The sequence below is a fragment of the Oncorhynchus keta genome, unplaced genomic scaffold (genome assembly GCF_023373465.1).
Source record: "Oncorhynchus keta strain PuntledgeMale-10-30-2019 unplaced genomic scaffold, Oket_V2 Un_contig_763_pilon_pilon, whole genome shotgun sequence".
Classification (NCBI taxonomy): domain Eukaryota; kingdom Metazoa; phylum Chordata; class Actinopteri; order Salmoniformes; family Salmonidae; genus Oncorhynchus; species Oncorhynchus keta.
The window spans coordinates 30,173-42,500 of NW_026289585.1; the positions used below are offsets into that span (position 1 = coordinate 30,173).

Sequence of the window (12,328 nt, forward strand, 5' to 3'; positions counted from 1 at the left end):
GTGGCATTATAAAGGAGATGAAGCCTGGATGTTCTCTAGTGGCATTATAAAGGAGATGAAGCCTGGATGTTCTCCAGTGGTATTATAAAGGAGATGAAGCCTGGATGTTCTCCAGTGGTATTATAAAGGAGATGAAGCCTGGATGTTCTCCAGTGGCATTATAAAGGAGATGAAGCCTGGATGTTCTCCAGTGGCATTATAAAGGAGATGAAGCCTGGATGTTCTCCAGTGGCATTATAAAGGAGATGAAGCCTGGATGTTCTCCAGTGGTGAACGGCATTATAAAGGAGATGATGTCTATTCAGTCAACCATGTTTCTGAAACACCATATACTGCCTCTATCTATCTCCGCGTAGTTTCTGTGGGATGGAGTGATGCAAGACACAGTGATGCAATGACACATCACAGGGAAGACAGAGACGACCCTAGAGAGCCCAGGGAAGACAGAGACGACCCTAGAGAGCCCAGGGAAGACAGAGACGACCCTAGAGAGCCCAGGGAAGACAGAGACGACCCTAGAGAGCCCAGGGAAGACAGACGACCCTAGAGAGCCCAGGTAAGACAGACGACTCTAGAGAGCCCAGGGAAGACAGACGACCCTAGAGAGCCCAGGGAAGACAGACGACTCTAGAGAGCCCAGGAAAGACAGAGACGACCCTAGAGAGCCCAGGGAAGACAGACGACTCTAGAGAGCCCAGGGAAGACAGAGACAACCCTAGAGAGCCCAGGGAAGACAGACGACTCTAGAGAGCCCAGGAAAGACAGAGACGACTCTAGAGAGCCCAGGGAAGACAGAGACAACCCTAGAGAGCATAGGGAAGACAGACGACTCTAGAGAGCCCAGGGAAGACAGACGACTCTAGAGAGCCCAGGAAAGACAGAGACGACCCTAGAGAGCCCAGGGAAGACAGACGACTCTAGAGAGCCCAGGGAAGACAGACGACTCTAGAGAGCCCAGGGAAGACAGACGACTCTAGAGAGCCCAGGGAAGACAGAGACGACCCTAGAGAGCCCAGGGAAGACAGAGACGACCCTAGAGAGCCCAGGGAAGACAGACGACCCTAGAGAGCACAGGGAAGACAGAGACGACCCTAGAGAGCCCAGGGAAGACAGAGACGACACTAGAGAGCACAGGGAAGACAGAGGCGACCCTAGAGAGCCCAGGGAAGACAGAGGCGACCCTAGAGAGCCCAGGGAAGACAGAGGCGACCCTAGAGAGCCCAGGGAAGACAGAGGCGACCCTAGAGAGCCCAGGGAAGACAGAGACGACCCTAGAGAGCCCAGGGAAGACAGAGACGATCCTAGAGAGCCCAGGGAAGACAGAGACGACACTAGAAGAAACATTCAGCCAGCAGGGTAAGAGAACATGGCGAAGGTAGCTGCAAGGCAAGTGTGTGTGTGTGCGTGTGCGTACGTGTGTGTGTGCATATCTGTCCATGTATGTGTGTACTCACTGGAGACGGTGAGCAGGCTGAAGGACAGTTTGTTCCTGGGGGTGATGGGTGGGGGGCCCGGGGAGGAATGGGGCTGGGGGGGTCCGGGGGACACAGAGAGACGGCGGTCTCCACTCAACAGGTTCAACACCTGACTCTTTGGTCTCTGAGGCCTCAGTGGGCTGATCTGAACACACAGAGAGAGAGAAGAGATGTATTACAGATCCTGTGGGAATCAAATCAAATTAATACAATAAAAAAATAGATAAGAGGATGTAGGCTGATCTGATGACGTCTGGAGAGAGAGGAGGGAGAGAGAGGAGGAAGAGAGAGGAGGGAGATAGAGGAGGGAGAGAGAGGAGGGAGAGAGAGAGAGAGAGAGAGGAGGGAGAGAGAGGAGGGAGAGAGAGAGAGAGAGAGAGAGAGGAGAGAGAGAGGAGAGAGAGAGAGAGAGGAGGAGAGAGGAGGGAGAGAGGAGAGGAGAGAGAGGAGGGAGAGAGAGGAGAGGAGAGAGGAGGGAGAGAGAGGAGGAGAGAGAGAGGGAGAGAGAGGAGGGAGAGAGAGGAGGGAGAGAGAGAGGGAGAGAGAGAGGAGAGAGAGAGAGAGAGAGAGAGAGGAGAGAGAGAGGAGGGAGAGAGAGAGAGAGAGGAGAGAGAGGAGGAGAGAGAGGAGAGAGAGGGAGAGAGAGAGAGAGGAGGGAGAGAGAGGAGGGAGAGAGAGGAGGGAGGGAGAGAGAGAGGAGGGAGAGAGAGGAGGGGAGAGAGAGGAGGGAGAGAGGGGAGGAGAGAGAGGGGAGGGAGAGAGAGGAGGGAGAGAGAGGGGGGAGAGAGAGGAGGGAGGGAGAGAGGGGAGGGAGAGAGAGGGGGGAGAGAGGAGGGAGAGAGAGGAGGGAGAGAGAGGAGGGAGAGAGAGGAGGGAGAGAGAGAAGGGAGAGAGAGGAGGGAGAGAGAGGAGGGAGAGAGAGGAGGGAGAGAGAGGAGGGAGAGAGAGGAGGGAGAGAGAGAAGGTAGAGAGGAGGGAGAGAGAGAAGGGAGAGAGAGGAGGGAGAGAGAGGACGGAGAGAGAGATCCATCAGAGATCAGGATGCAATCAATCATTGAGGAGAGACCATCAAAACTACATCTCAATAGAAAACCATCTAAACTACATCACAATAGAACTCAATAGAAAAACCATCTAAACTACATCCCAATAGAAAACCATCTAAACTCCATCTCAATAGAAAACCATCTAAACTACATCTCAATAGAAAACCATCTAAACTACATCCCAATAGAAAACCATCTAAACTACATCACAATAGAAACCCATCTAAACTACATCACAATAGAACTCAATAGAAAAACCATCTAAACTACATCCCAATAGAAAACCATCTAAACTCCATCTCAATAGAAAACCATCTAAACTACATCTCAATAGAAAACCATCTAAACTACATCACAATAGACCTCAATAGAAAACCATCTAAACTACATCTCAATAGAACACCATCTAAACTACATCTCAATAGAAAACCATCTAAACTACATCTCACTACATCTCAATAGAACACCATCTAAACTACATCTCAATAGAAAACCATCTAAACTACATCTCAATAGAAAACCATCTAAATTACATCTCACTAGAAAACCATCTAAACTACATCTCACTAGAAAACCATCTAAACTACATCTCACTAGAAAACCATCTAAACTACATCTCAATAGAAAACCATCTAAACTACATCTCACTACATCTCAATAGAACACCATCTAAACTACATCTCAATAGAAAACCATCTAAACTACATCTCAATAGAAAACCATCTAAACTACATCTCAATAGACCTCAATAGAAAACCATCTAAACTACATCTCAATAGAACACCATCTAAACTACATCTCAATAGAAAACCATCTAAACTACATCTCAATAGAAAACCATCTAAACTACATCTCAATAGAACTCAATAGAAAACCATCTAAACTACATCCCAATAGAAAACCATCTAAACTACATCACAATAGAAAACCATCTAAACTACATCTCAATAGAAAACCATCTAAACTACATCTCAATAGAAAACCATCTAAACTACATCTCAATAGAAAACCATCTAAACTACATCTCAATAGAAAACCATCTAAACTACATCTCAATAGAAAACCATCTAAACTACATCTCAATAGAAAACCATCTAAACTACATCTCAATAGAAAACCATCTAAACTACATCACAATAGAAAACCATCTAAACTACATCTCAATTGACCTCAATAGAAAACCATCTAAATTACATCTCACTAGAAAACCATCTAAACTACATCACAAATCTCACTATAAAACCAATTAAATGTACTGCACTGAAAGGCCAACTGTGTCTAAGCTGAAGAATAACAAAGGAGAGAGCAATTAAATACCATTTAGGGTGAAAATTGCTTTCGTATCCTCGTCGGGATTGGCTCATCGTATTCCTCTCTGAACATGCAAATATGTTCAGAGGCTGTTTGTATTTCTGAAGCTGGGTGTAGATTCAAACTCACATCTACTGTCAGCTTACTGCATCTTATTTGTGGTTAGTGCCTCAATATTGGTTTCACATGGTAGGGCATAATTTCACAATCTGTATTGTGAAGAAGTTTTAAAGGGCTCCACATATATATATATATATATATATATATATATATTGTAGACAATTAGCTGTTGATTCATAAGTTAATTTGTCATTCAACCCCGCTGTAAAACTCAAAGTCAGTCCTCAACAGGGTGATGCTTAGAGTGGATGTATTTAACGGAGACAGTACAGCTGTCAGCCTCTTCCCTGTGCCAACGACGTTGAATGAAAGAGTCATCTCTCCTCTCTTCTCAGGCCCCGAGGAAGAAGCTCTATCAGGGGCCAGGCGCTCGGCTGGCTGATCTACCACCAGGGGAATCTAGGGGCCAGACGACTGGCTGACTGATCTACCACCAGGGGAATCTAGGGGCCAGACGACTGGCTGACTGATCTACCACCAGGGGAACCTAGGGGCCGGACAACTGATGCCTGGATGGCTGATCTACCACCAGGGGAATCTAGGGGCCAGACGACTGGCTGACTGATCTACCACCAGGGGAATCTAGGGGCCAGACGACTGGCTGACTGATCTACCACCAGGGGAATCTAGGGGCCGGACGACTGATGCCTGGATGGCTGATCTGCCACCAGGGGAATCTAGGGGCCAGACGACTGGCTGGCTGATCTACCACCAGGGGAATCTAGGGGCCAGACGACTGGCTGACTGGCTGATCTACCACCAGGGGAATCTAGGGGCCAGACAACTAGCCTGCCAGTCGTCTACCACCAGGGGAATGTAGGGGCCGGGCCAGACGACTGGCTGGCTGATCTACCACCAGGGGAATCTAGGGGCCAGACGACTGGCTGACTGATCTGCCACCAGGGGAATCTAGGGGCCAGACGACTGGCTGACTGATATACCACCAAGGGAATCTAGGGGCCAGACGACTGGCTGGCTGATCTACCACCAGGGGAATCTAGGGGCCAGACGACTGGCTGACTGATCTACCACCAAGGGAATCTAGGGGCCAGACAACTGGCTGGCTGGCTGATCTACCACCAGGGGAATCTAGGGGCCAGACGACTAGCCTGCCAGTCGTCTACCACCAGGGGAATCTAGGGGCCGGGCCAGACGACTGGCTGGCTGATCTACCACCAGGAGAATCTAGGGGCCAGACGACTGGCTGACTGATCTGCCACCAGGGGAATCTAGGGGCCAGACGACTGGCTGACTGATCTACCACCAAGGGAATCTAGGGGCCAGACGACTGGCTGGCTGATCTGTCACCAGGGGAATCTAGGGGCCAGACGACTGGCTGACTGATCTACCACCAAGGAAATCTAGGGGCCAGACGACTGGCTGGCTGATCTACCACAAGGGGAATCTAGGGGCCAGACGACTGGCTAGCTGACTGATCTACCACCAGGGGAATCTAGGGGCCAGACGACTGGCTGACTGATGTAGCACCAGGGGAATCTAGGGGCCAGACGACTGGCTGGCTGGCTGACCTACCACCAGGGGAACCTAGGGGCCAGACGACAAGCCTACCAGTCGTCTACCACCAGGGGAATCTAGGGGCCGGGCCAGACGACTGGCTGGCTGATCTACCACCAGGGGAATCTAGGGGCCAGACGACTGGCTGGCTGGCTGATCTACCACCAGGGGAATCTAGGGGCCAGACGACTGGCTGGCTGGCTGATCTACCACCAGGGGAATCTAGGGGCCAGATGACTAGCCTGCCAGTCGTCTACCACCAGGGGAATCTAGGGGCAGGGCCAGACGACTGGCTGGCTGATCTACCACCGGGGGAATCTAGGGGCCAGACGACTGGCTGGCTGATCTGCCACCAGGGGAATCTAGGGGCAAGACGACTGGCTGACTGATCTACCACCAAGGGAATCTAGGGGCCAGACGACTGGCTGGCTGATCTACCACCAGGGGAATCTAGGGGCCAGACGACTGGCTGGCTGATCTGCCACCAGGGGAATCTAGGGGCCAGACGACTGGCTGACTGATCTGCCACCAGGGGAATCTAGGGGCCAGACGACTGGCTGACTGATCTACCACCAGGGGAATTTAGGGGCCAGACGACTGGCTGGCTGATCTACCACCAGGGGAATCTAGGGGCCAGACGACTGGCTAGCTGACTGATCTACCACCAGGGGAATCTAGGGGCCAGACGACTGGCTAGCTGACTGATCTACCACCAGGGGAATCTAGGGGCCAGACGACTGGCTGGCTGATCTACCACCAGGGGAATCTAGGGGCCAGACGACTGGCTGGCTGATCTGCCACCAGGGGAATCTAGGGGCCAGACGACTGGCTGGCTGATCTGCCACCAGGGGAATCTAGGGGCCAGACGACTGGCTGACTGATCTACCACCAGGGGAATTTAGGGGCCAGACGACTGGCTGGCTGATCTACCACCAGGGGAATCTAGGGGCCAGACGACTGGCTGACTGATGTAGCACCAGGGGAATTTAGGGGCCAGACGACTGGCTGACTGATCTACCACCAGGGGAATCTAGGGGCCAGACGACTGGCTGACTGATCTACCACCAGGGGAATCTAGGGGCCAGACGACTGGCTGACTGATCTACCACCAGGGGAATCTAGGGGCCAGACGACTGGCTGACTGATCTACCACCAGGGGAATCTAGGGGCCAGACGACTGGCTGACTGATCTACCACCAGGGGAATCTAGGGGCCAGACGACTGGCTGACTGATCTACCACCAGGGGAATCTAGGGGCCAGACGACTGGCTGGCTGGCTGATCTACCACCAGGGGAATCTAGGGGCCAGACGACTAGCTGACTGATGTAGCACCAGGGGAATCTAGGGGCCAGACGACTGGCTGACTGATCTACCACCAGGGGAATCTAGGGGCCAGACGACTGGCTGACTGATCTACCACCAGGGGAATCTAGGGGCCAGACGACTGGCTGACTGATCTACCAGCAGGGGAATCTAGGGGCCAGACGACTGGCTGACTGATCTACCACCAGGGGAATCTAGGGGCCAGACGACTGGCTAGCTGACTGATCTACCACCAGGGGAATCTAGGGGCCAGACGACTGGACTAGCACCAGCTGACTGATCTACCACCAGGGGAATCTAGGGGCCTGACGACTGGCTGACTGATCTACCACCAGGGGAATCTAGGGGCCAGACGACTGGGCTGACTGATCTACCACCAGGGAATCTAGGGACCAGACGATTGGCTAGCTGACTGATCTACCACCAGGGGACTCTGATTCTTTTCTTAATTGAATTACCGACTGGTAGCTACATCCCAAAGGGCCAGAGCAGTGGGCCTTGGTGCTCTGCCACTGTAATGAAGAGAAGACAAGGGAGCGAGGAGAGAAGCTGAGGGAGGAGGAGGGAGAAGAGGAGAGGAGCTGAGGGATATAATTATGTGGGTGAGGAGGGAGGGAGGGAGGAGGGAGGGGAAGGGGAGGAGGGAGGCAGGGGGAGGGAGGGAGGCAGGGGGTAGGAGAGAGGGAGGGAGAGGGAGGGAGGAGAGGAAGGAGGGGGAAGGGGGAGGGGGGAGGGAGGGAGGGAGAGGGGAGGGAGGAGGGAGGGAGGAGGGAGGAGAGGGAGGGGGGAGGGAGGGAGGGAGGGAGGGAGGAGGGGAGGGAGGAGGAGGGAGGAGAGGAGGAGGGAGGGAGGCAGGGTGGAGGAGAGGAGAGGAGGGAGGAGAGGAGAGGAGGGAGGAGGAGCAGAGCCAGGGATAGTCCCCCTCACCGTCTCTGACAGTATGACTGCCTCGGCGGGCTGCAGGGAGATGTCTGTGGTCTTCAGCTCCTTGTCAAATATCTCCTGGTGTTTACTGTTCCTCTTCTCTTTCTTCTTGTCCTTCCTCTCCCTCTCCGACTCGTCGCGCTCCAGCTTATCCTGGGACTTGCAGTGCAACTTCTTTGGCAGGAGAGGCTCTAGGGCAAAGCTGGGAGGGAGAGGACAACAGGGAGAAGGAGTGAACATACAGTATTCAGACCCATTGATTTGTGCACATTTTGTTACGTTACACAGCCTTATTCTAAAACGGATTAAATTAAATAAAAACTTCAGCAATCTATACACAATATCCCATAATGACAGGGTGAAGAAAAAAAAAAAAAGCTTTATATTATATATATATACATTTAAAAATAAAAACTGATATACCTTATTTACATAAGTATTCAGACCCTTTGCTGTGAGACTCTGAATTTTTCTTATCACATAAGTGTGTGTGTTTGTGTATATTGATTATTGAAAGCTGTGTTTTGAAATGAGAAAAAATATCCCTTTTCTCCTAACGTCCCCATTCTACTGGTTCCATCTGGACGTCCCCATTCTACTGGTTCTATATGGACGTCCCCCCCATGGACGTCCCCATATCTACTGGTTCTATCTGGACGCCCCCATTCTACTGGTTCTATCTGGACGCCCCCATTCTACTGGTTCTATCTGGACGCCCCCATTCTACTGGTTCCATCTGGACGTCCCCATTCTACTGGTTCCATCTGACGCCCCCATTCTACTGGTCCCCATTCTACTGGTTCCATCTGGACGTCCCATTCACTGGTTCTACTGGTTCTATCTGGACGTCCCCATTCTACTGGTTCTATCTGGACGTCCCCATTCTACTGGTTCTATATGGACGTCCCCATTCTACTGGTTCTATATGGACGTCCCCATTCTACTGGTTCTATCTGGACGTCCCCATTCTACTGGTTCTATATGGACGTCCCCATTCTACTGGTTCTATATGGACGTCCCCATTCTACTGGTTCTATATGGACGTCCCCATTCTACTGGTTCTATATGGACGTCCCCATTCTACTGGTTCTATATGGACGTCCCCATTCTACTGGTTCTATCTGGACGTCTAATGGTTCCCCCATTCTACTGGTTCCATCTGGACGCCCCCATTCTACTGGTTCTATATGGACGCCCCCATTCTACTGGTTCCATCTGGACGCCCCCATTCTACTGGTTCCATCTGGACGTCCCCATTCTACTGGTTCTATATGGACGTCCCCATTCTACTGGTTCCATCTGGACGTCCCCCATTCTACTGGTTCTACTGACGTCCCCATTCTACTGGTTCTATCTGGACGTCCCCATTCTACTGGTTCCATCTGGACGTCCCCATTCTACTGGTTCTATATGGACGTCCCCATTCTACTGGTTCTATCTGGACGTCCCCATTCTACTGGTTCTATATGGACGTCCCCATTCTACTGGTTCTATCTGGACGTCCCCATTCTACTGGTTCTATATGGACGTCCCCATTCTACTGGTTCTATATGGACGTCCCCATTCTACTGGTTCTATATGGACGTCCCCATTCTACTGGTTCTATCTGGACGTCCCCATTCTACTGGTTCTATATGGACGTCCCCATTCTACTGGTTCTATCTGGACGTCCCCATTCTACTGGTTCTATATGGACGTCCCCATTCTACTGGTTCTATATGGACGTCCCCATTCTACTGGTTCTATCTGGACGTCCCCATTCTACTGGTTCTATATGGACGTCCCCATTCTACTGGTTCTATATGGACGTCCCCATTCTACTGGTTCTATATGGACGTCCCCATTCTACTGGTTCTATCTGGACGTCCCCATTCTACTGGTTCTATATGGACGTCCCCATTCTACTGGTTCCATATGGACGCCCCCATTCTACTGGTTCCATATGGACGCCCCCATTCTACTGGTTCCATATGGACGTCCCCATTCTACTGGTTCTATCTGGACGTCCCCATTCTACTGGTTCTATCTGGACGTCCCCATTCTACTGGTTCTATCTGGACATCCCCATTCTACTGGTTCTATCTGGACATCCCCATTCTACTGGTTCTATCTGGACGCCCCCATTCTACTGGTTCTATATGGACGCCCCCATTCTACTGGTTCTATCTGGACGTCCCCATTCTACTGGTTCTATATGGACGCCCCCATTCTAATGGTTCTATCTGGATGTCCCCATTCTACTGGTTCTATATGGACGTCCCCATTCTACTGGTTCTATATGGACGCCCCCATTCTACTGGTTCTATCTGGACGTCCCCATTCTACTGGTTCTATATGGACGTCCCCATTCTACTGGTTCCATCTGGACGCCCCCATTCTACAGGTTCCATCTGGACGCCCCCATTCTACTGGTTCTATATGGACGCCCCCATTCTACTGGTTCTATATGGACGTCCCCATTCTACTGGTTCTATATGGACGCCCCCATTCTACTGGTTCTATATGGACGTCCCCATTCTACTGGTTCTATCTGGACGTCCCCATTCTACTGGTTCTATATGGACGCCCCCATTCTACTGGTTCTATATGGACGTCCCCATTCTACTGGTTCTATCTGGACGCCCCCATTCTACTGGTTCCATCTGGACGCCCCCATGCTACTGGTTCTATATGGACGTCCCCATTCTACTGGTTCTATATGGACGCCCCCATTCTACTGGTTCTATCTGGACGTCCCCATTCTACTGGTTCTATATGGACGCCCCCATTCTACTGGTTCTATATGGACGTCCCCATTCTACTGGTTCTATCTGGACGTCCCCATTCTAATGGTTCTATATGGACGTCCCCATTCTACTGGTTCTATCTGGACGTCCCCATTCTACTGGTTCTATCTGGACGTCCCCATTCTACTGGTTCCATCTGACGTCCCCATTCTACTGGTTCCATCTGGACGTCCCCATTCTACTGGTTCTATATGGACGTCCCCATTCTACTGGTTCTATCTGGACGCCCCCATTCTAATGGTTCTATATGGACGTCCCCATTCTACTGGTTCTATCTGGACGCCCCCATTCTACTGGTTCCATCTGGACGCCCCCATTCTACTGGTTCCATCTGGACGCCCCCATTCTACTGGTTCTATATGGACGCCCCCATTCTACTGGTTCTATCTGCACCTCCCCATTCTACTGGTTCTATATGGACGTCCCCATTCTACTGGTTCTATCTGGACGTCCCCCATTCTACTGGTTCTATATGGACGCCCCCATTCTACTGGTTCTATATGGACGTCCCCATTCTACTGGTTCTATATGGACGTCCCCATTCTACTGGTTCTATCTGGACGTCCCCATTCTACTGGTTCTATATGGACGCGTCCCCATTCTACTGGTTCTATATGGACGTCCCCATTCTACTGGTTCTATCTGGACGCCCCCATTCTACTGGTTCTATATGGACGCCCCCATTCTACTGGTTCTATATGGACGTCCCCATTCTACTGGTTCTATATGGACGCCCCCATTCTACTGGTTCTATCTGGACGTCCCCATTCTACTGGTTCTATATGGACGTCCCCATTCTACTGGTTCTATATGGACGTCCCCATTCTACTGGTTCCATATGGACGTCCCCATTCTACTGGTTCTATCTGGACGTCCCCATTCTACTGGTTCTATCTGGACGTCCCCATTCTACTGGTTCTATCTGGACATCCCCATTCTACTGGTTCTATCTGGACGTCCCCATTCTACTGGTTCTATCTGGACGTCCCCATTCTACTGGTTCTATCTGGACGCCCCCATTCTACTGGTTCCATCTGGACGCCCCCATTCTACTGGTTCTATATGGACGCCCCCATTCTACTGGTTCTATCTGACGCCCCCATTCTACTGGTTCTATCTGGACGTCCCCATTCTACTGGTTCCATCTGGACGCCCCCATTCTACTGGTTCTATATGGACGTCCCCATTCTACTGGTTCTATATGGACGTCCCCATTCTACTGGTTCTATCTGGACGCCCCCATTCTACTGGTTCTATCTGGACGCCCCCATTCTACTGGTTCTATATGGACGTCCCCATTCTACTGGTTCTATCTGGACGCCCCTATTCTACTGGTTCTATATGGACGCCCCCATTCTACTGGTTCTATCTGGACGTCCCCATTCTACTGGTTCTATATGGACGCCCCCATTCTACTGGTTCTATATGGACGTCCCCATTCTACTGGTTCTATCTGGACGTCCCCATTCTACTGGTTCTATATGGACGTCCCCATTCTACTGGTTCTATCTGGACGCCCCCATTCTACTGGTTCTATATGGACGTCCCCATTCTACTGGTTCTATATGGACGTCCCCATTCTACTGGTTCCATATGGACGTCCCCATTCTACTGGTTCTATCTGGACGTCCCCATTCTACTGGTTCTATCTGGACGTCCCCATTCTACTGGTTCTATCTGGACATCCCCATTCTACTGGTTCTATCTGGACATCCCCATTCTACTGGTTCTATCTGGACGTCCCCATTCTACTGGTTCTATATGGACGTCCCCATTCTACTGGTTCTATCTGGACATCCCCATTCTACTGGTTCTATATGGACGTCC

The 12,328-nt window shown here is 51.1% G+C and overlaps 1 protein-coding gene across 1 annotated transcript in view; it reads right to left on the reverse strand.

Moving 5' to 3' along the window:
* LOC127926487 (dedicator of cytokinesis protein 1-like) overlaps positions 1-12,328 on the reverse strand; it is a 138,520-nt gene that overhangs the window by 11,120 nt on the left and 115,072 nt on the right. The window contains 2 exon segments of the mRNA XM_052511871.1: positions 1,455-1,620; positions 7,719-7,917. Of these exon segments, the coding sequence (XP_052367831.1) occupies positions 1,455-1,620; positions 7,719-7,917 (365 nt within the window).